The 24,665-nt window shown below is 45.3% G+C and overlaps 2 protein-coding genes across 2 annotated transcripts in view; both read left to right on the top strand.

Annotated features, from left to right (window-relative positions):
* LOC118405877 (titin-like) overlaps window positions 1-24,665 on the top strand; it is a gene marked incomplete in the record, with an annotated part of 208,106 nt that overhangs the window by 121,400 nt on the left and 62,041 nt on the right. Inside the window, 19 exon segments of the mRNA XM_035805692.1 lie at window positions 8,673-8,886; window positions 9,298-9,386; window positions 11,160-11,275; window positions 11,819-11,948; window positions 12,578-12,748; window positions 13,035-13,146; window positions 13,574-13,751; window positions 14,208-14,330; window positions 14,747-15,014; window positions 15,440-15,576; window positions 16,883-17,015; window positions 17,825-17,938; window positions 18,599-18,757; window positions 19,089-19,223; window positions 19,615-19,752; window positions 20,254-20,420; window positions 21,120-21,219; window positions 21,908-22,071; window positions 22,397-22,499. Of these exon segments, the coding sequence (XP_035661585.1) occupies window positions 8,673-8,886; window positions 9,298-9,386; window positions 11,160-11,275; window positions 11,819-11,948; window positions 12,578-12,748; window positions 13,035-13,146; window positions 13,574-13,751; window positions 14,208-14,330; window positions 14,747-15,014; window positions 15,440-15,576; window positions 16,883-17,015; window positions 17,825-17,938; window positions 18,599-18,757; window positions 19,089-19,223; window positions 19,615-19,752; window positions 20,254-20,420; window positions 21,120-21,219; window positions 21,908-22,071; window positions 22,397-22,499 (2,751 nt within the window).
* LOC118405880 (myosin light chain kinase, smooth muscle-like) lies at window positions 15-3,852 on the top strand. Its single transcript, XM_035805698.1, has one exon. It carries the CDS (start codon window positions 115-117, stop codon window positions 3,700-3,702), a length of 3,588 nt encoding a protein of 1,195 aa, XP_035661591.1. The 5' UTR covers window positions 15-114; the 3' UTR covers window positions 3,703-3,852.

Below are 24,665 nucleotides of genomic sequence, written 5' to 3' on the forward strand. Positions count from 1 at the left end.
GAGTGTTGAGGCCTATCGGAGGCAGAGATACTCGAAGAGATCCCTGAGGAGTTGGTCGTCGAAGAACCAGAGGAATTTGAATCCGCCGAACGTGTGAAACTAAAGACAGCTACTATGAAACCAATGGAATGGGCTGACGTGTCCAGTGAAACGATGGAGGCCCTTCCGGAAGAACCTGTAGATCTAGACGAAGTACGCTCACAAGGGCCTGAACCTGAAGACGTTGCCCCCTTCTTCTTTGAGAAACCCAAAGCGATGTCTGTAGAAGAAGGTCAGGATGCTGAGTTTATCTGTAAGATCATGGCTTCTCCAACACCAGAGATCACATGGACCCAGGGCAATCGAGTTCTTAAATCTGGCGGCCGCTTGAAAATTACAACAGAAACAAGCGGACAGTTATATACTACTTGTCTTGTGATTAAAAAGATAGCACCAAAGGATTCAGGAAACCTACTATTGGTAGCATCAAATGAGTGCGGAGAGGCTAGAGCTATGCTTTCTCTTGAGGTGGTAACGGTGCAGGAAGAAAAAGTGGACTTCAGGAAACAACTTAAGGCTGTAAAACAGGAAAAGACAAAACAGATAGTCAAAGAGGAAAAAGAAAAAGAGGAAGTCATAGAAGAAAAAGTAATAGTAAAGCCAGACGAGAAGGCAGAGCCAGCCGCATTTGTCAAAGTTCCGAAGAACTGCGAAGCCCCAGAAGGAGAGACCGCCCAGTTTGACTGTAAGATTGTCGGTGAACCACGTCCTTCTCTAAAATGGTTCAAAGACGACCAGGATCTCCAAGGAGAACGTTACACTGTAGACTACAACTCGTCCGGGGTTTGTGTGTTTTCCATCCATGACACCGTCCCTACTGACCAAGGTTGGTACACTTGTACAGTCAGCAATCCTCACGGCGAACAGTCTATGCGTGCTAAATTAACGCTTGACTTAAAACCCGAGGAGCCCAAGATGATCCAAGCAGACGGGTTCTTTTCTCCAGACGAAGAAATTGAAGTTGTCGAAGAGATTTCGGAGTCAGAGATACTTGAGGAAATACCTGAGGAGTTGGTTGTCGAAGAGCCTGAGGAATTTGAATCTTCCGAACGGGTGAAACTTAAGACAGCTTCTCTCAAACCCGCAGAATGGGACGATGTGTCCACTGAAGTTATGGAGGCTCTTCCAGAGGAGCGGGTTGATCTTGAAGACGTCCGCTCAGAAGGAGCTGAACCTGAAGACGTTGCTCCCTTCCTTATCGAGAAGCCCAAAGCAATGTCTGTAGAAGAAGGTCAGGATGTAGAGTTTGTCTGTAAGGTCTTAGCATCTCCTACTCCAAAGATTACCTGGTACCAAGGCAACAGGGTTCTCAAATCTGGTGGCCGACTTAAGATTACCACAGAAACAAGCGGGCAGTTGTACACCACATCGCTTAGTATTAAGAAGGTGGCACCAAAAGATTCAGGAAACTTGCTGCTTTCTGTGTCTAATGAGTACGGAGAGGCCAGAGCTATGATGTCTCTTGAGTTTATAACGGTGGAAAAGAAGGAAAAAGTAGACTTTAAGAAGAAGTTAAAAACAGTCAAGCAAGAAAAGGCAGAAAAGAAAGAACCAGTGAAAAAGACCGAGCCTGCTGCATTCATGAAGGTTCCAAAGAATTGCAACACGGTCGAAGGAGAGACGGGCATGTTTGACTGTAAGGTAGTCGGTGAACCGCGTCCTTCCTTAAAATGGTTTAAAGACGACCAGGAGTTAGAAGGAGAACGGTACATCGTGGACTACAACTCGTCTGGAGTCTGTGTGTTGTCTATCCGTGACACCGTCCCATCAGACTCAGGCTGGTACACATGTACGGTCAGCAACCCTCATGGTGAACAGTCCATGCGTGCTAAACTTACCGTGGAACCAATAATTAAAGAACCTGAAATTGAAGAACCAGCTGCTGAGCATGAACTGATAACTGTAACTGAACGCAGGGAAATCACCTTTGCTACCTTAATGCTGGAGTACATCACTATCCTCAGGAAAACGCGCATCTTTGTCAGCAGAGTCTCCAGGCGGCTGGTAGTGTATGTTGAGGAGTTAGAGCCAAGGGAAAAACAGCTGGAGGTTGAGCTATCGTCAGACTTGGTACTTTCCATCCTGAAAGAATTCGATATTGAGTCTATGCTCGCCTCGTTAATCACGCAGGTAGTAGAACAAGTTCTGTTCATTGACGGCGGTTTACCAGAAATCACGATTCTCCTCCAGCCGATAGGAAACCAGACTGAGCTGCAGCTTCACTTTGAAGGCGAAATGCGCGAAGAATACAGAATTCTTCAACAACCAATACAACTGCAAATCCAACTCCAGGCAGAGGAAGAAGTCAGGGAAGTTGTGGAAGAGCCACTGGAGGCCGCAGTACCCGAGGAAATCCCAGAAGAGGTGGTGGAGGAAGAAGCAGAACCCATCGAGGAACCGGAACTTGTTGAGCAAGAATCAGTTCCAGTCGAGCCAACAGAGTTTGCTGACGTGACGAGTGAAGCTGTTGAGTCTCTACCGGAGGAACCGGTAGATCTGGAAGATGTGACGTCAGAAGGAGAGCCTGAACCTGAAGAAGTCGCCCCCTTCTTCTTTGAGAAACCCAAAGCAATGTCTGTAGAAGAAGGACAGGATGTTGAGTTTGTCTGTAAGGTCATGGCTTCTCCCACACCACAGATCACCTGGTACCAAGGAAACCGGGTTCTCAAATCTGGTGGCCGCTTGAAGATTACAACAGAAACAAGCGGGCAGTTGTATACCACATCTCTTACAATAAAGAAGGTAGCGCCAAAGGATTCAGGAAACCTCCTGGTAGTAATATCGAACGACCTCGGAGAGGCCAGAACCATGATTTCTCTTGAGCTTGTAACTGTGAAAAAGGAGGAAACCGTCGACTTCAGGAAACAACTAAAGACAGTAAAACAGGAAAAAGTAAAAGAGGCTGTCCAAGAGGAGAAAGTGGAAGCTAAACCGGAAGAGAAGCCAGAGCCTGCAGCATTCGTCAAAGTTCCCAAGAACTGTGAGACCTTAGAAGGCGAAACCGCAATGTTTGACTGCAAAGTACTCGGCGAGCCCCGTCCGTCCCTGAAGTGGTTTAAGGATGATCAGGAGTTAGAGGAAGAACGGTACATCGTGGACTACAACTCGTCTGGAGTTTGTGAGTTCTCCATCCGTGACACTGTCCCTACTGACGCAGGTTGGTACACTTGCACAGTTAGTAACCCCCATGGGGGACAGTCCATGCGCGCTAAACTCATCCTCCATCTAAAACCCGTGGAACCCGAAATCGTCCAACCAGAGCTGTATTATTCCCCAGACGAAGACATTGAACTTGTTGAAGCCATTTCGGAGTCAGAGATACTTGAAGAAGTACCGGAGGAATTAATCATTGAAGAGCCAGAAGAGTATGTTGGCGCAGAGCTCGTCAAAGAAAGGCGTGCTCTACTTGAACCAATGAAAGAAACGGAAGTGCCCAGTGAAATAATGGAGTCTATCCCTAAGGAACCTGTAGATCTTGAAGAAGTTACCTCAGAAGGAGAGCCTGAACCTGAAGACGTCGCTCCTTTCTTTATCGAGAAGCCTAAAGCGATGTCCGTAGAAGAAGGTCAGGATGTACAATTTGTCTGTAAGGTGATGGCTTCTCCTACACCACAGATAAAATGGCAACAGGGAAACCGCGTTCTCAAATCTAGCGGCCGGTAAAGATTACTACAGAGACTAGCGGGCAACTCTATACTACATCTCTTATCATAAAGAAAGTGGCACCGAAGGACGCAGGAAACCTTGTACTTACTGTGTCTAATGACTACGGAGAGGCTAGAGCTATGATGTCTCTCGAGTTTTCAAGTGTCAAAAAGGAGGAGAAAGTGGAATTCAAGAAACAGTTAAAAACCGTAAAGCAAGAAAAACCAAAAGAAATAGAACCCATCAAGAAGACAGAACCAGCAGCATTCATTAAAGTGCCCAAGAACTGTAATACACTCGAAGGAGAGACCGCTGAGTTTGACTGTAAGGTAGTTGGTGAACCACGCCCTTCCTTAATATGGTCTAAAGACGACCAAGAACTAGAAGGAGAACGTTATGTAGTGGACTACAACGGGTCTGGAGTTTGTGTGTTGTACATCAACGATACTGTTCCTTCTGACGCAGGTTGGTATACTTGCACTGTCAGCAATCCTCATGGGGAACAGTCCATGCGCGCTAAACTTGCAGTTGAACCCAAACCTGTCCCTGCGGAGCCCGAACCTGAACCTGAACTTGAAGAACCAGTGGTTGAGGAAGAACAAGACCTATTGACGATAGTCAGACGCAGAGAAATCACATTCGCTACCTTAATGCTAGAGTACATCACTATCCTAATGAGAACACGTATTTTCATCAGCAGAGTCTCTAGAAGACTTGTAGTGTACGTTGAAGAGTTAGAGCCAAAGGAAAAACAACTAGACGTTGAGCTGTCGTCTGAATTAGTACTCTCCATCTTAAAAGAGTTTGACATACAGACGATGCTAGCTTCGTTGATCACACAGGTTGTAGAACAAGTTCTGTTCATAGACGGCGGTTTACCGGAAATCACGATTCTCCTCCAGCCGGTAGGAAACCAGACTGAGCTACAGATCACATTTGATGGTGACGTACCTGAAGGGTCTCGTTTTCTAGAGCAGAAGATCCAATTAGAGCTGACTCTGCCATCAGAGGAGGAAGTCGAAGAAGTTGTGGAGGAGGCTCAAGAAGCACCTGTTCTGCAAGAAACACCTGAAGACTTGGCTTTAGAAGAACCGCTCGAACCTTCCGAACCTGCTGAACTAGAGTCGCTTGTAGTGGAACCGCAAGAAGTAGCTGACGTGTCGAGTGAAATGTTTGAATCTCTCCCTGAGGAACCGGTGGACATGGAAGAAGTTTTCTCAGAAGGAGAGCCAGAACCTGAAGACGTTGGTCCCTTCTTTGTCGAGAAGCCCAAAGCAATGTCTGTAGAAGAAGGCCAAGATGTAGAGTTTCTCTGTAAGATCATGGCTTCTCCTACACCACAGATTACCTGGTATCAAGGAAACCGGGTTCTTAAATCTAGCGGCCGTATGAAGGTAACAACAGACACGAGCGGACACTTGCATACAACCTCACTTAAAATCACCAAAGTGGGGACAAAGGATTCAGGTAAACTCTTGCTGGTCGCTTCCAATGATTACGGGGAGGCCAGAGCAATGATCTCACTCCAACTGGTGACCGCGCAGAAAGAAGAAAAAGTGGACTTTAGGAAACAACTCAAGACGCTCAAAGAGGAAAAGACGGAAGTAGTACTAGAAGAAAAAACAGAGCCTGCTTCATTTGTCAAAGTTCCAAAAAATTTTGACACACTGGAGGGAGAAACAGCCGAGTTCGACTGTAAAGTTGTCGGAGAGCCACGCCCTTCACTGAAGTGGTTCAAAGATAACCAAGAACTTGAAGGAGAGCGTTATATCGTGGACTACAGCCAGTCCGGAGTTTGTACATTGTCCATTCGTGATGCCCTCACAACTGACTCAGGTTGGTACACATGTACGGTCAGCAACCCCCATGGAGAACAGTCCATGCGAGCTAAACTTACCGTTGAACTACAGCCCGAAGAACCGCAGATAGTCCAGCTCGAGTCGCATCTTCCCGTGCAAGAAGGCGTGGAAACGCTTGAAGCGATTTTAGAGTCAGATATCCTGGCAGAAATACCAGCAGAACAAGTTGTTGCAGAACCTGAGCCGCTCATTCCCGCAGAACTTGTCGAGCCTGAATTAGTCGTAGTCGAACCAATAACGGAGACTGACGTCGACAGTGAAGCTTTAGAGTCTCTTCCGGAGGAGCGTGTAGACCTGGAAGATGTGACCTCCGAAGGAGAGCCTGAACCTGAAGACGTCGCCCCCTTCTTTGTTGAGAAACCGAAAGCGATGTCTGTACAAGAAGGTGAGGATGTAGAGTTTGTCTGTAAAGTCATGGCTTCTCCTACACCACAGATCACATGGTACCAGGGAAACCGCGTTCTCAAATCAGGAGGTCGCTTAAAGATTACAACAGAGACAAGCGAGATGTTGTATACCACATCGCTTAACATTAAAAAGGTAGCACCAAAGGATTCAGGAAACTTTCTGGTGACCCTGTCCAATGAGTACGGGGAGGCCAGAGCCATGATGACTCTTCAGTTGGTAACTCGGGAAACGGAAGAGAAACCCAAATTCCTAAAACAGTTGAAAACTGTCAAACAAGAAAAAGTCGAAGTCGTAGAATCAGTCGTTGAAAAGAAAGAAGCAGCGGCTTTCATAAAAGTTCCCAAGAACTGGACTGGCACAGAAGGTGAAAACGCCATATTCTATTGCAAAGTCAAGGGCGAACCCCGACCCACACTCAGATGGTCCAAAGAAGACCAGACCCTCGAGGGTGACCGGTACGTTGTGGACTACAACATTTCAGGGGATTGTCAGTTCTACGTACAGGATGTTGTTCCCTCCGATGCCGGGTGGTACTCTTGTACGGCCTCGAACGACTCCGGCGATCAGACGATGCGAGCAAAGCTCGCCGTCGAGCCTAAGGTTGTCGAGCCAGAGAAAACACCCGAGGAACAAATAGAATTTCCCGCAGAACAAACCGAAGAACAACTAGAAATACAGAAGAGTGAAGTTTCAGTAGAAAGACGTATGGATCTACGGTTCGGACCCATAAATCTCGGCTTTGAAACGTACGAGACGAACTGCAAAATCCACATCAATAGAGTGGAACGATCAATAACTCTGTATGTCGAGCAACTTGAGACCCAGGAAAGAAAAATGGACATCGCGCTCTCCTCTCAGATGGTTTTCTCCATTCTGAAAGAGCTGGAACTCAAGGAAACGCTCGCTTCAGTCGTTTCCCAGATAACTGAACAAGTACTGTTTGTTGATGGCGGGTTACCGGAAATAGTCATTTCGTTAGAGCCACAGAAACCCAAAGGTGTGCTGGTCTTCGCCACTTTTGAAGGCGTTGTGCCCGAGGAAACGGCCACATTCTTCGGCACGCAGCAAACGCTTGAGATCAAGCAGAGCTTTGTGACCGAGGAAATTGTGGAAGGCCAACAACGGGCTGTGGTAGTTGAGGAAGTCGACTCTGGAAGTCGCGTTGGGGTCGAAGCCATCACTGAAGTAGCCGAGATGGTAGAACCTAAAGAACCTCAAGTTGAAGAACCTCCTGTATTGGTTGAACCGGAAACCGTTACCCTGGAACCCATGAAGGTCCCGGAAGTAACTGTAGAACCAATGGAGCCGCTTCCTCTCGAACCTGTGACGTTTGAGGAAGTGACGTCAGAGCCCGAGCCAGAGTCTGAACCAGTCGGACCAAGCATCATAGAAAGGCCAAAATCCTTGACCGTTTCCGAGGGAGAAGATGTAACATTCCCGTTCAAGATATTTGCCTCCCCTACTCCCGAGGTAAGGTATACTCTTAGTTTTCCTGACATTATGAATCGTTTCCTTGGTGAATTTGTATGCTGGAGTATTTTGTTAACGTCTTGTTATTTTTTTCCTTGTAGATCACATGGTATAAAGGAAACCGTGTTATCAAGTCTGGAGGCCGGTATAACTTTGATGTAACCTCGAGCGGTCATATCCACTCCGTCGTCTTACGGCTGAAAAAGACGGGGACTAAGGATTCAGGAAAGTACATGCTGGACATTGTGAACGCCTATGGACAGGCTAAAGCCATGGTGACTCTTCAACTTCAAAGTATGTATGATGACGTTTTTATTCTCTGAAATTTACCGTCTTCACTGGCATTGACTAAGACGTCTTGAGATGTTTTGTAACGTTTTTTGGTAACATGTGTCTTCTGACCCTTTCAGAAACCAAGACAGAAGAAAAAGTTGACTTCAAAGCTCAACTAAAATCGACAAAAGTGGAGAAGAAGGAAGAGGTAGAAATCTCGAAGGAAGAAGCAGCTACCTTCATCCGGGTCCCGAAGAACTGCGCCGTCCTTGAGGGCGAGTCGGCGACCTTCGACTGTAAGGTCGTTGGTGAGCCCACGCCGGAAGTGACGTGGTACTACAACGACGTGGACCTGTCTGGAAGCGAGCGATGCCGCGTGGAGATGCCCGAACCTGGCGTGTACACGCTGTTGATACAGGAGACGCGCGTGTCCGACGCGGGGTGGTACTCCTGCACGGTACGGAACGAGCTGGGAGAGCAGACCATGCACGCCAAGCTGGCGGTGGAGCCGAAGGTGGAGGAGCCGACGGAGCCCCCCACTCTCACCGCGCGCGCGTTTCTGCAGAAGTTCGTGCAGTACGAGCTGCTGTACCACAGGTTCCAGGTAACAGGACACCTGCCGCAGGTCGAGCGGAAGGAGACACCGACAGGTAGATGTCGTCACCTTTGACATCATCATGACGTCATCCCGGCCATCATGACGCCACCCAATCGACGATCCATGACGTCATCTTCACTCATTTGAGAAACAAGACGTCACTCTATCAGGACGCACTTGCACTTCATCGCATTGCCGCTAGGCGTGAACAGAACACATGAACGCATTTTTCCACAGACACTTCATTCCGCTGAGAAGCAAAGTTATCATACTCCACACTCCGCCACACACACTCATCTCATCATCTTTGATTCTTTTATTCCAGGTGGTTATATTATGGAGAGGTTACGGAAATTTAACGGCCATGTTTCTCTGTTTAGCCGAAGAGGAGGCTCCTCAGATCATCCCGCCGTCGTTCTCGCGAGAGTACGGCGAGATCCGGGCCATGGAGGGCGGGTCCGTGCGGTTCGTGGCCGCCGTGGCAGGCTCTCCGGAGATCGAGGTCGCCTGGTTCAAGGACGGAGCTGAGCTTCACGAGGGACCCAAGCACTGGATCCTGTTTGATGACAATGTTGCTGTACTAGCTATTCCTAGGTAAACTCATCAAAAACTCCTCACTGGTCGGGTAAACCAGAGGGAAAAACGTGCTTGGAATTTCAACGCTGTGTTTTTCAGAACCTAATCAAAGACATAGAGATACCTAACTTGCCTAACTTATTCCTTTCATAATTACACTTCTACATGTACAAAGTTGCCGTACTGGCTTACAAGGTAAATTCATCAAAATCTCTTCTGAATAACTGATTCTAAAGCCAGCGGGACAAACATGTCAACCCTTTATTTTGCTGAACATACATGCAATCAAATAGACATGCTTAACTTGCCGCTCATTATTCCTTTCATTATTACGTTTAACTAGTTGAAATCGAGTCGCTCAGAGATACTATTCACAAATATGTCACTTCAACTTCATTGTGGTATCACACCGATGTTTCCGTCCTGCAGGGTTGATCTTGCTGACGAGGGCTTCTACACCTGCCGCGCGCGCAACGCTGCCGGGATGGTGGAGATCTCCGCGCCGCTCATCATTGAAGGTGTGTACACCAACGGGCATGCCGTCAAGTTGTGACGCGATCGGCGTGCGGACTGACTTTCATGATGTCATATATGAATCAACCAATCGTCGCATGCGGCGCACGTGACTGGTGCATGATATTCCGAAGTTTGTGACGTGAACTTCTGGAGGACTGCATGGATCTGTTGCAGCGAGAATCTTATTCTAAAGAAACTATAGAAAATGCCTCTTTTCTATTATGGACAACTGCAGCATGCAGCGTCCTCTGTTGCAGAGTGAAGCAGTTGCTTGTGTGATGCTGCGGGATTTTACTTAGAACATATAAGAGAAACTTCAGCTACAGCTCATGCTGTCGATAGAGACCAAGAATGCACGGACTTTCATATCGCCTTCAATAATCGTCTTCTTGAACTTTAATGCATGGTTAAAGGTGGATGCTTGATAATTATGATCATAATACTGCATGTAGTGCAAGCAAAATTCTAAGATGATTATTTCTGGCATATCATGCACGTTTAAGGAATACGTTAAACACATTCGCAGCACATCACGTGCATTCACTACCTCACCGTGAACGCAAATATACATAAATCACGTTTTCTATGTAGAATGATCACTTTAGATAGAGTTGAAAATATCCAAGCTGTAAAAAAATTGCCGGTTTATAAAAAAAGACGTGTCTTAAAAGATTAGTAGAAAGGAACTGGTGCACATTGTATGTGTTATATTCTGTATAGCTCTTTCAAACCCCCTTCCAACCAAACCCCCTTCAAACCACCCCCTTCAAACCAAACCCCTTTCAAACCACCCCCTCCAACCAAACCCCTTCCAACCAACAGCCCCCTCCCCAAACGAACCTATTCCCTACCGTTGATAGGGCTGTCAAGCCTAAATAAAGATTATTTATAAATAGACTCGCCTTCGAATTCGTTTTAATTAAGCATAGGGAACAGGTGCTACTGTTTAGATGTATACTTAGTCCCTAAAAATGTAGCTATAGTTTGTAGTTAGAAGATAATAGCTTGGTAAATCACGATATAAACGGAAGTTATGGTGACAAGTGAAAACATGTAACAGTGGACTACAGAAAGAGAGCCTACTTCGCTGACTCCGGTTCTTCAATGGGATATTCCTGATAACTGTCAAGGTACGGTAAAATATACGTCACATCGAGACCAGAGACATCTATTTCAACTCTCCACAATTAGCTTTTAACGCCGTATCTAAAGCTCAGTAGAAAAGTACTTAGAAAATCACTCAATACTAAATCAAAGATTAAAGTAGTGGATAAAAGATTCCAACGATGTTTTCACTGCTAACATGTAGTTCAGTATTTTTTTTTCACCTAAAGTAGAAATGGTCTCATCCAAACTTCAGCTTTGACCCCCATTAACATGCAAATTATGTAGATGACAGCACAAAAATAGCACTGACAAACCACATGTTTTAAGGTAGGACTCTTTCGTATTAGTTTTCCCGCCAGACTGTAGTCTTGTCATAAATACCAAAACGTAGTGTGAGGATTTTTGTAAAGCATAGGGAATGTAGTTATAGATTAACCTGAAAAGTAAAGTCATTATATATGTATACACATCTGATGAAGAAGAAACGTATGTACGTTTTCAATATTGGCCATTCTATGGAAAGATACAGCCGTAGTTCTAACCTTCACAAACATAGCAGCAGTGATAGATATAGGGGCATACACACATACACATACACACACAGTTCTGTTCCGCACAGGCATAAAATTGCAGGGTAAATGTTGAATACTGTGGTTATTTGTGTTCAGTGCCGGAGCTGAAGTTCGAGGCGCCACCGCCCAAGGTGGTCAAACCCAAGATCAAGAAGCCTGTCGCCAAGAAGGAGGAAGTTGTCGAGGAGAAACCAGTCCTCGTCAAGCCAAAGGTACGTCTTTAATTTAAGGAGTTTGCTTTCTGGTTATTCCGTCTTAGAATATGAACAAGGTCAGGGTCTTGATGAAATCATGAGCGAGGGTTAGCGGCTGTCAGGTATATTTGCATGTGTATCCGACGCAGGGCGAAGGGAATGTTGTGACGCTTTCGTTGTTGTAAAACACGCGGTCTCAAATAGAAAGTAGCATTGGAGTATATCTTTAAAAAGTTTATCTTTAAAAATCGTATTTGAATTCTTAAACAGAAAAGTCTTGTACAAAATAGCTGTTTTAAGAATATTACGATGAACAAGGTCGCAGTTTTGTTGATGAAATTACAAGCGAGGAGGGGATGATTCAAGAATGTCAGATACATTTGCATATGTATTTGACGCAGGGCGAAGCGAATGTTTTATGTTGTAAAACATGCGGAGTCGAATACAGGCTGTTCATGTGACGTCTTCTGCGCCATGTTGGATTACAGCGTACGCATGTAAAACACACGAAGATGATACTACTTGTGGTGAACGTTTGACAAAAACATGACTTGTTTTCAGGTGAAGAAACCCAAACCCAAGAAGGAGGTTCCGTTGGTCGGCGAAGACGCCGTGAAGAAGGCCAAGCCCAAGACGAAGGGACCGGGACCATTCTTCATCATGAAGCCCAAATACCGCACCGTACCGGAAGGTGAGGATTCAAACAATCTATAACTTTGCTCTTGGGCTGTTGGTGCAGTTTTCTCTCTCAAAGTGGTCATAAAGGATACACGGGGCTTATTCAAAGTATGCATAAATTGGATCTAGATCTGCGTGTATAATCAAGGAAATTCCTATAATGTAATAAAAAGAGAATCTTTGTAGATGCTCTAGTAGCTGTAGTCTTTAGTAAACATAGCTTTGTCTTCTACCTTACTCGCGTTATAAAACTGACACAATCTGTTCTCCCCAAGGCAATAATGACTGGTTCGGTAGGTGGCGCTGCTGCAAGGAGAAGAATGCTGCAAACATGACTTAGAATACTTTGTCGACTTTATACAGTCCATACTCGCTAACATACTCATGTCGTATTGATAATAGTTTAGTTTGTTGCAAACTCTTGCACGAGGGCTAATTACAGGTAACTTGATAGGAGACGAACAAACAAATAGTGTAGAACAGTATGGAATGTTGTCTACTCTAGTCTGAAAGCTAAATCTAAACAAAAAACTTGTTGGTTTCGACTTCTTTTCGTTCGCCAGTGGAAGACGAATGATCCCACCTTTTCTATGATTTTGTATTCTCCGTGGAATAACAGCGTTAACCCTCCAATCCCTGCAGGATCGGGCACGCAGTTCCGCGCCAAGGTGGGCGGCGACCCGAAGCCGTCCGTCCGCTGGATGAAGGGCAAGTGGCGGTCCATCGAGGACAGCGCCCGCATCCACGTCTACCACGACCCCAAGAAGGACGAGTACGTCATGGAGATCCGCGAGACCAAGCCTTCAGATGCAGGTCAGTGGAAAACACTTGTTTCTTCATTCACTCATTTATTCGTTTCACCAGGGAAAACATTGCCCACTGGCGTACTCGATGCGCCCTGGTGGATGGCATAAACATAATTTATTTCGTATGTCATTCAACTTAATATTTTGACTAATAGTTCGATTTCACCTCATAATGTAAGTTTATGAGCCAGTATTCCTTGTGACGTTTCTTAAGCCTGGACCCAATATTGGTGGATAGATTAGTAAGTAAAGTATGCATGTGCCACTAACTTTCTTGACCAAACGCCTTGCAGGTAACTACAAGTGCATCATTGAGAATGAAGGCGGCAAGGAGGTCTGCGGTGTGACGCTCATCGTCGAGGAGAAACCCAAGGAGCTGCTGGACTGGCGCTCACTTCTTAAACCGTACGTCTTAAAACATTTACTTCTTTAACCCTACATCTTAGGACTGTCATTTCTTTTACCGTCTGTCTTAAACTGTCACGTCCTAAACCGAAATTCTTATACCGTACCTGATACCCTTTAACCTTATTGCCTGATCCTATCGGTTGTACGAGATACGATGTATCTTATCTGTACTATACATGTGGGTTCTTGAGATCGTGCATGTGCCGCACGAAGTGCATATGTCTTTAGTATGTGCGACAAGGAATGGCCTAGCTCATCGTTGGCTGTCAAAGCCTTCTTGAAATTCTCAGACATTGAAATGGTATGACGGGCCACTACGAAAAGTGTCCAAAATGAAAAGTTATTAGTTTTTAATCACTCTCATAGCTTATGTCTTGAAAAAGAAAGAGTTTTTCTAAACCAGAATGTCTTTGCTCTCTTGCAGTGTTTCTCTCCGTAAGGAGGAAGAGCATGACATTGACATCTGGGAGATCCTGAAGAACGTGGATCCGTCCGAGTACGAGAAATATGCCCGGATGTTCAAGATCTACGATTTCCGCGGCCTGCTGCACCATCTCATCTGGCAGAGGGCGCAACTGGAGGAGGGACGCAAGAAGCTCGAGGTTAACACGACTGTTCCTTCATTCCATTCCTGTACTAATTCCTTATCGTATTATGATGGCTGCAAATTGTATATATACCATTTGTCACAGTTCCTCTTAGAAAAACAACACAAATCTCGACATATAAATCATAGAAGAAGTTGGGGACGTTAGAGCATATTGACCCCTGAAGTAGTTCAATCAGTCATATTTACATGTATGATTAAATGCTTATAAGTAGAAACTTTTTATATATAAAAATGTGTAGATGTGTGTATGTATGATTCGCCAATAGGAACTCCGTTTGAGTATTCAGTCTGAAGTGGTTTCCCCGTGGCAGCCCCGAACTATACTACATCGCTTCTCACACGTGTCGTTCTGTTTCCTCAGGCTGCTAAGAAGGGTCGTGAGGCCTGGCAGCCCTGAACTATACTATATAACATCGCTGCTCACACGTGTTGTTCTTTGTTTCCCCAGGCTGCTAAGAAGGGCCGTGAGGCCTGGCAGCCCCGCACGCCCACCCCGCAGCCAATGGAGGGCGCTGAGGTGGACTTCGAGCGCGCCTTCGAGGAGATGCAGAAGAGTCTGTACGCAGAGGAGGTGAGTCTTAGACTGTCACGACTTGGATAAAAAGTGGAAGGAAGAAAGTGAAGTGCTCGATAACCAGTTTAGCGCAAACAACCATAATGAATAGTCGTGTGCATGCCAGTGTAATTCCGGTGTTAGTCCGGCGCTGTTTATTTCTGTCATTCAAAAACTCCGAAGTCCCGAAATGTTCACCAAAAGGCTGTCAGTTGTCGCAAACCCGAGTCATTTGCAAGGAAGCTATTGGTCTGATGCAGTAGGTAGCATTAGTATGTATCTCACGGGACATGGATTAAGCAGACTAGACTGATTAGATTAGATTGTCACTGTATGTCTACCTTGTCCCCCAACGACTAAGAGATCAAGGGACTAGGTAGGTAGGTAGGTAGGTACCATTGTATGACCTAAAATGTTTTTGTTGTGTTCCGCAGCGTGTGATGCCCCTGCGCGGACCTGAGGACCAGCGCATCCCGCCGCACAATCGCGCGAGATTTGAGTGCGAGATCGAGATCAGAGACCCCAAGATCGAGCTGGAGTGGTACCTCAAGGGCGAGAAGTGCGTCGAGGGAGAAAAGTTCCAGTTCGAGCGCAAGAACAACACGTACACCCTGATTGTGAACGACGGCCTGGTGCCCGACTCCGGCAAGGTCGGGGTGGTGGCCGGGCCGTACAAGGGCTCCGCCTTCCTGACTGTGGATCGTGAGTTTTTCTTAGCCTTTTATCTCTTTATCCAAACACACAATGGAGAATACAGAGAATCTTTTAGAATTGACTTTTGGTCTTTTAAGCCAGTTCACGGTTTAATATTCGAGGTCAAAGGTAAATGGACCAGATTATGCACGTTCAGTTCAAACCGTTAAGGGCAATCCGGGGCCCGGCCAGGCAGCTTTCGGGAACGAAAAGTATGGTATAAAAGATACCAAACCCGGCCAACCCCGGTTTGGAAATGTGATGTTAGCCTAACCAGCTTATACCGATATCTTTGTCCCCTCCTAGAGCAATGTTGAAGACCCTTGGCTTTGTCGACTTTTCAGCAAATAAGCTCTAATATGATTTAAGACTTAGTGTTAAGAGATTACATGTCTTGGTAAACGTCTCACAAGTTTTCTCCTTGCTCCTTCCAGCCATGCTGAAGGCTGGGTTCCTGTCGGGCATTGGCGACATCGAGGTGCCGCAAGGCGAGCCGGGAACGTTCTGCTGCGAGGTCACCCCTGACGACGCTGACGTCACCTGGTACAAGGAGGGCGTTCAGCTGGAGCAGGTGAGTCTTGTGACGTCACCTGTACGTCACATTTATGCTGTACATTGTCGATACAGTCATTGAAGCTTGTGTTGGTCTAGACACGAAAATGAGGACGAATCCTGAAAAGCGTTTTTACTTCTGAAATATTGGTAAAGGATTTCATGTCTCACTTCTTAACCCTCAAACCACCGTAGCTTTTTTGTGACGTAGATTACCATATGGGGTCAAAACTGACCCCAAAACGTTTTGTACAAATACAGTTTTTTGTGTGACTCTTTTTGTGATTTGTATATATGTATAGTTTCATTAATCTATGTGGGACAGTCTGACATGATTAGGTGAGAATACTTCTAGCTCATTATCATAATTTATGCAAAAGATCATGAGGACCACATTTTGCACCAACGCTTTTCAGACCGGGAAGGAGGTTTTTGATGCCTGTACCAACTTCAATGCCTTATTGCGCCTGAATGGCTTATGCTAGGGCCAACAAACTTGGTAACTTTTTAGAAAATGTTGATAGCAAACATTTTCAGTGAACAAAGTATGTTCATCATTTTTCATGTTGCCATGGCAACGTAATTCTGACAGACATATTTATTACGAAATTTTCTAATTTTGTATTAAACATTTCAGTTTTAAGGTTTTCTTGGCAAATAACAGTTGTTTATCACATCTTATAAAACTCAACGTAAATTTCATGGCTCAATATCGATAATTGATGCTAATTTTATGACGTGATCAGTCAAAATCCAAGATGGCGGCCGATATTACCTAGATGACGTCATAATGTCATCATATAACATGATAATGGCACAAAAGTTAGTACAATAATTTTGGCTTACATGTACATCATTCTCTGAAAATTTCGTGCTCCTACGATAAGTAGTTTAGGTGCGGGTAACAAAAGTTTGTTTAAAAAAATGCTGGGGTCAATTTTGACCCCACTGGACTATGCATAAACTTTCGAGGATAACTTAATCAACAATTAGCCGATCTCGGTATAAACGTATAAGAAGTTATAGGACATATATACAAACAAACTCCTGGAAGGAAATTTGTTTTCGACCAGAAATGACATAATGGCACACATTGATATACGGCTGGGGTCAGTTTTGACCCCATACGGTGGTTTGAGGGTTAAAAGAAGGTGGCAATAGATTAGACCAATCAGAATGAGATACCTCGGCTGTATTGCTATACATCTTGGGTTACACTTATACATTTGACTGAGTTAGGAGGGTCCATGGGATAGGCCTGTTCAAAGTAAACCTTGTACTACGTACCCACATGCCTGAAGTTTTCCTCTCCGTTCGCGCCGCAGGATGAAAAGTTCCAGTTCGTGAAGCATGGCAACAAGCGCATGTTGGTTGTGCGCGACTGCCAGCCCTCGGACGAGGCTATCTACGCCGTCACCTGTGGCGACGAGAAGTCAGAGGGCGGCCTCACTGTGGAAGGTAACGCTCTCAAGGAGTCTTGTCCCGATGTCTTAAGATTCTCAATCTCAAGATGATCTTCTTCCAGCATCTTCAGATAGCTGTAGAACCATGTTGTCTCTTTTATTTTGTTGCAATTTACTTAAAAAAGAAAAACAAGCCAATGAGAAGTGCTAACATTTGACGTATTTCCCATCACATATCTTCACCTTATGCATGCATTGAGATACAATACTACATGAGATAAGAGTGCGATATTTTTTCATACATGTTTATGTCTTTCTGTAGATTCTTTGTTTTTCTCCTTACGATTTCTATGTTTTATCTTATACTTATATGCTACAGTTGAAGATAAAGTCAACGCCTTTAGACCTTCTTTGATTTTATGCAGTAAACTTTTAACCAAACGAAATTAACATTGACATGCATTTTCACCTCTCCTTATGAAGAATTCTCCTTTATATATTGTGGTCCACCCAATTCTATTATGTTTCACCCAACTCTTCTTAACCCGGTTTGTTTTCTGTAAATTCTACCCGTTTCTATGTATCCGGTATTGTAGCACTAGACTTAGTCTTTTTCTTACCTTCGACCCTCAGCGTTGCGTGTCCCTTTTCGTTGCAAACCCGCCTTTCCCTCGGTCCATGTTTAAATCAGTCTTTCCCGAATCTGTTTTTCCCTCTCCCGACCAAATTCTATGAATGGAGTACATATTACGTCAGTCACCGAAGAGGTGGTCTTGTTCATTGTGTCCCACTTCAAACGGAGGTTGGTGTTGTCCTCCGTGAAAAGTTGGGTCTAGAGGCACATCTTATACTACTTATTCCCAGGCCCTGTTGAGTTTGTCGTGGAGCTGGAGGACGTCCGCGTGATGGAACACCAAACCGCCACGTTCTGCTGCGAACTCACGCGAGATGACGTGGAGGTGCACTGGTACAAAAATGGTATGACGTCACCGTCATTCCGCCCGTTTGCCAAGCATGGCCGCTGCTATCGCTTTTACGGGTTTGCGAAAGCAGAACCTGTTTTGCTTTTTTTTTTATGTGGTAAAACTGGCGCTTTGCATGTCACCTACACCGCGTTAAACCAATCGATTGCATACAGCTGATAAAAAAGTGCAGCATGAGCTAAAAGTAGTGATAAAGAACATAGAGCTTCGTTTCAATAAAAGTAGCAAAAAGTGTTACATTCGATACTCGAATAAACCAGAACCAAGTTAATGCATCCTTAGTGCTATAAAAACATATTCTATATCGCTGGAATGCCAGAACAGTTCACGTACGAAACACTAGACGGAAGCGTAGCACCGAATGCTCAATGCATGGCAAAGTCTTAGACAAAATTTGGTGTATTCGAAAGTGAGGTTAACCGTTGAAAATACTAAGCCTATTAAGAAGCATTAAGCGCGCTGCGATGCGAACAAAGCCATGTGTATGGTAGCAATGTCTTAACAAAGTCTAGCCATTTTGGTGACGTCAACCATTTGTTTCCTTATTTGGTCTGCGCGCGAATCATGGGATTTAACCTCACTTTCGAGCGCCGCGGTCGCCATGTTGTGTCCGTCTGAACACGTGATTTGCTTCCTCCACCGAGCGTGCGCACAGGCCAGCGAATCGAGGTCGGCCTTCGGTACCACATCCGGCAGGAGCGCCGAGTGGCCTCTTTGGTCCTCGTGGATGTTCTCACGGAAGAACAGGGCACGCAGTTCACTGCCCAGGCAGGGCCCGACGGTCCCGTGTCCACCGCAACGCTGTTCGTCGAAAGTAAGAAAAAGACAATCATAGAATAAAATGGCTGAGGTAGTTTGAAAACAAAATCATGCAGTACATCTCTGATGAACAAGTCTTTGCTACATTTTGTCCTTTTTTTTTTATTTTCACAGTACATAAACTTTTAGATACAAAGAAGAACGAATTTTTGAAATGTTCTAAACCTTTGAGAGCTTCTTTTTTGTTTAATTTGACGGGTCTTCTGAAAATGCTAACATTTCCACACTAACGTACAGATACAAAGCTGGAATAGTATATCTGGAGGTGTTTTGCGTCCATTTATCAGAGGAAGGAGTTCTGACATGCTCCGTTTTATAACTCACAGTGGAAGTTATGGAATTCACCAAACACATCGAGAACATTGAAGTGATCGAGAAACACAACGCCACCTTCGAGTGCGAACTCAACACCGAGTACGCCGACGTCACCTGGTTCAGGGACGAGAAACAGCTAGAAGAAGGTAAGAAAGTATCCGTCTCTTTCTGTGGCGTTCTTTTGAAGAAGTTGTATAGAAACTTGTATAGCGTGTCTTTACATTATTGGAACTATATGTGGCTTTTAGAAAGACCGCATAAAGCTGCTAAAGCAATACAAACATTTGTGTTGTGGCTGTGGCCCTGTATTCAGCAACTATACTGCCCCAGTGCCCTACATGGTCATTTACCCTGTTCCATTCAGATCTTGGTTTTCAGGATTCTTTAGAACTTTTGTCTTGGCCATTTATGGGCGGTCTCGCTATACTTGTAGTAAAACAATGCAATTAACTCAAGATGAATCTTGACACCAGTACCTTTAGCTTGGGCTTGCCGTGGTTACTAATGCATTTGTTTCAACATTTCCCACCGCTTCAGGTGAGAAATACTCTACGAGTCAGAAGGGCTGTAGCTACTTCCTGACTATCTACGACGTGACAGCAGAAGACGAGGGAGAGTACACGGCCGTGGTGGCGGACAAAAGCTGCCGGGCCGAGCTCTTCGTCATTCTGGAAGGTACGCAGGCAGTTAATAGTGTGTGCGTTCGAACATATTGAATCTGTCCTTTTTGTTATAGGAAGATATTATCGATTGTTTAGTGGGAAAAAAACAAGGCAACTCAGCTGTATCAATTCTTAGAAACCGTATACGTCCATTATTGTGGATGCAAGAACACGCAAAGCAAAGAAGCTTGATCATTTCTGGTAAACCTTTTAATGCTCTAAACGTGCCTTTAAGAAGGCGTTACGATAGTCTTAGGGTAACGAATCATGTCCGTTCCCAAGCGCCAAATTAATAAAAGGTACGTTACATGAATGTTGACATCCCTCTAGTAAATTTCCTGCTGGATCCTGACCGAATGTTGTTAACGAATGTTGAATGTTACAATTGAACCAGTCTGAACTGACGAAGGTGACAGATGGTCACCGAAAAGTCGGTGAAATTAAAGCTGTGTCTGTGTAAAAAGAGTCTCTTTATTCCGTTAACGAATATTTGTGACTTCTTGTCCGTCTCCAGGCGCCCTGCAGATAGTGCGTCCCCTTGAGGACGTACACTGCCTGGAGTGGCAGCCCAACGTGTTCTTCGAGTGCGAGATCTCCGCCGCCGGCCAGCAGCCGCGCTGGTACCGCAAGCAGGAAGAGATCTTCGAGGGCGAGAAGTACCGCTTTGAAGTCGACGGGAAAGTGAGTGAACCGTTGTTGTTTTTTCTGTGAACTTGATCTCCATTAGCGAACGGTGTGTGAATGGAGCAAGCTACAGCGCTTAGAGGAAATGTTGTCACGATAGCCTATGTTTTGATGTAAATACAAGACAAGAATATCACCTAGGTTATCGTTTGTACATACGATCAAACTGGTCAAACAAAGTAGGGCAATTTAAGGCATGGGGCACATACGTCTAAATGTTTTAAGACTTAAGTCTATGGAAATGAGTGAAGTACGCTGTATGATTCTAAAATAAAGTTTGTGTTCTGGCTATTCATACAAAGAACTTGACCACACTTGTTATGAGTGTTTGTTATTGGGAAATATCTCCAAACAAAATGACCTTTCTAGTGTGGATAGTTATCCTCAGCCTGGAACTTCTACAAGGAGGAATGTTTTCTCCATTTTTGATCTTTGAGTATTTTATCCATTTTCTTCAAATCTTGATAGTTTTATCTTTAGCCTTACACTTCTGCAGGGAATACTGTAAATGCAGAAATGTTCGCGGTGGATTAATGTTCGCGGTTTTCGCAGCGGCCGATTCACCGCGAATTTAAAACCACCGCGAACATTTTTCCATTACAGTAAGAGATTGCAGTGCATGGTGCTACCGCGAAATTAAAACCACCACGAACTTAAATGCATTTACAGTATTGATTATTCTGTCCGTCTCCGCAGGTCCAGCGTCTGTACTTCCACGACGTGGTGTGCGCGGATGAGGACGAGTACAGCTTCAAGATCGAGAGGATCAGCACCACGGCCAAGCTGTGGGTCGAAGGTGAGCAACTCAAAATCAACATTATCAAAATCAACGGGGCAGTCATCTGCGTATACATTACTGACTTGCGTTATCACAGGCAGTGTCTCTAGATGGGGTCAGTAAAAAAAACTACATAACCACTTCGATTAAACTGAACAACACCAAAGATTAAGAATGCATGAAATCAAACCAGTTTTTACAGGCGATACGTTACTCACATTCTAGTTACAGTAGCAAACATGTTTCGGTAGAATCATACACCTCTGTGATGCCGTTTCACGAGGACAGTTGTTAACGTTCGACACAACCCACAGACTGTTAACCACAGTCCCATCTCTTCGCCAGATAACCGTCAAATGCTATTTGATTTCACATTTCTTATCTTTGGATGCCACAACTCCCATAATGCAAAGATAGGCAAATATGTCAAAGACTGCTTTGCTATTAGAAAGAGTAATGAAACTCGTGTATAGCCCAACTCGATTGTAACACTATTTCAAAGACTTGTGTTAGCCCTTCTTGTTATGTTAATTAGGATATTAAGTCTTACTCTATACACCTATTTTGTACTTTGTGTAACAGTCGTTGCGATACATTGTACCATGTACAAATGTCGAGCAATAAAGTTCTTCTAACATAAGTTTAAATCTTGGGCATAATTCACCTTTGTAGTTTCACTGACAACTTCTACCCCCTCCCTCCATAGCCCGAGACATCCACTTCGACAGCCCCATCGCTGACCAGGACCGCCTGGCTGGCGAGCCGGCTCACTTCGAGTTCGAGCTGGACCAGGTGGATGTGGAGACCCGCTGGTACAAGGAGGAGTCTCAGATCACACTGAGTCCCAAGTACAGGATGATTGATGAACAGGTAGGGACCACTTTAATCTATTACAACAAACAGACAAAAACGACCTTTCATAGCTTGTTAAACACACGTGCAGATGTAACTTGATTTCCTGCTTTGTAATGACCAAACGAGTCAAGCATCCTTCACAATTTGTTTTACGTCACCAGGACGACTCATTTCGAATTTACGTCACAAACCCTACTTCCTCCCCGGAAATACTTGGAGGGCGGAAATACAAGAAGACGGGGACTGATTGATACAACTGGTCATGTATTTCTTATTGAAAAAGCAGAATTTAGGTAAGACATAAGGTGACGTTTTGTCCTCCATCCTTTGCCAACCCCAGACCAAGCACAAGCTTGAGATCCTGGACTGCCAGCCGGACGATGCTGCCCTGTACAAGGTAAAGGCGGGGCCGCACTTCTCCGAGGCGCACCTCTGGGTCAAAAGTGAGTACACAAAAGCACCATCTTTCCTGCATGGAAAACCGATGTCTTTTGTCTTTTATGGACTCATTACATGCATTTTGTAGATGAGATCCTGTAACCTATAGTGTTAATCTGCAGCTTTTTTTATTCGTGGGAAGATTAGATTTAACTATGATGTTGTTGATGGACACACTTCATTATTATCCAGAAACTGTTGATCAGGTCATATTTCACAACACAAAGATTGCTATACCTATACGTATAAGTGTCTTATTCCCAAGTGTTGAGGATCTCTGTGTAACTTCGCTGTGTGACGATAGGTTAGTTTCGGCATGAGCTTGTCACATCTTCTGCTAGGCTCTTGACAGTGGAGATTTCTTATGAAATCTCTGTGGAACAGCATGAAAACACTTTGCCACATACATGTGTATGATACTCTGCACGGGGTAGACATAAGACAAGTCACTTACTTCCACCCCTGGACAGGGGTCAAACCTCTGAGGATGTAATCAACAATGATGGTCTCTATACTCGAGAAAGGTCCTCACCAATAAATGTATGATACTCTGCATGGGTAAGAAGGAATGGAACACCTCATGTGCCCAAGTACAAACCTACAATCTTCCATTGAATAGGATATGATCAAAGATGTGGGCCTCTATGCATGGGAAACCACATGTACCCTACGTCGCACGGATCAGAGGCACGTCCCATAATTTTAAGTGTGACTCCGTAGCCTTCCAACAGGATAAAGGCAATAAAATGGACCTATTGAGTAAGCATGGGAAAATACTTTGCCTATACATATAGGATACTTTGCATGGATGATAAGTGAAGGCATGTCACAGGTACCGCAGTACGGTGGCCCATAACGTCTTGAGTGGCTCAGCAGTACATGTAAAGGCATGTGACAGATTACCGCAGTACGGTGGCCCATAACGTCTTGTGTGGCTCCGCAGTACATGTAAAGGCATGTGACAGATTACCGCAGTACGGTGGCCCATAACGTCTTGTGTGGCTCCGCAGCCTTCCAAGAGAAGGTGGCCATGAAGGGCGGTGACGCGACGCTGGACGTGCTGTTCCCACACGAGGCCGATAACGACGTTAAGTGGTTCATGCTCCACCCGGTGGACGAGGAGACCATTTCCGCCATAGACGAGGTCGGGGTGCAGGCCATTCCTGGCGCCACCCTGGCTAAGGAGATCCCTGAAGAAGACGAGGCGCTCCGAGAGATCGCCTCGCCCCCGCTTCCCGACGATGCGTTAATCACGCCCGAGGGCGCGATCATCATACCCGACAAGGCCTTGAGAATGTCTCCGATCGCCGAGAGCGACAAGTACACCTTCCTGAAGGAGGGCCGCCGCCAGTCCTTGATCATCCACGACGCAGACGACGACGACAAGCAGGCCTACACGGCCAAGTCGCAAGGCGTGGAAGTTGTGACCGATCTGAAGCTAACAGGTTAGTGCGGGTCTGGGAAAGTCTTCCCGGTGGAGACTCTCTGCACACCCCACCAGGTTTCCTTCAGGTGCTGCCCTCGTGGCAAGCCCTGATCCTTTTCTTTTTTGAGGGGGATGTCTCCGAACAGTACCCCGTCTTCTGTTTCTTCCTCCTCCACCCTTTTCTGGCTGTGAAGCCGAGGAAGCCGTCTGTCGCTAGATGTTTTGGTACAGAACTCCAGCTTTGACAGACGGCTTTCCAAGACGAACGGTGTTTACTCGCTTTACTTTCCACTGGCTTCTCCTTTCCCTTACATCATTGCTTCATACCAACCCGAGAGGTTGCTTCTGTCCTATCCTCAGTTCCTTTCTTTCCCGGATGCTCTACCTTATGTTGTGTTGCGTCAAGCTAAGACGCAATTCCTCTCCTCTTCACCCTTATCATTCACTGCTTGAAACCCACACAGCATCTTTATCCCCCGATACTCCTTTGCGTCCTACTATTTCGCTTACGTCCAGTTGAGACGCTCTTCCTTTCCTAACCTTTCCTCTCCATCCTTATCATCCATTGCTTGAACCCTCCCAGCTTCCTCATTTTCCCGTCGGCCTATTTCCTTCCCCATAGCGTCCAGCTGAGGCGCTCTTAGCTTCCTTCGCTCTCCTTATCATCCACTGCTCGAAACCCACACTGCTTCAGGGTGAATTCCGGTTTGTTGCACCTCTTCCAAGAGGTGCCTAACCACCAGGG

Source organism: Branchiostoma floridae, chromosome 18, assembly GCF_000003815.2.
Source record: "Branchiostoma floridae strain S238N-H82 chromosome 18, Bfl_VNyyK, whole genome shotgun sequence".
Lineage (NCBI taxonomy): Eukaryota > Metazoa > Chordata > Leptocardii > Amphioxiformes > Branchiostomatidae > Branchiostoma > Branchiostoma floridae.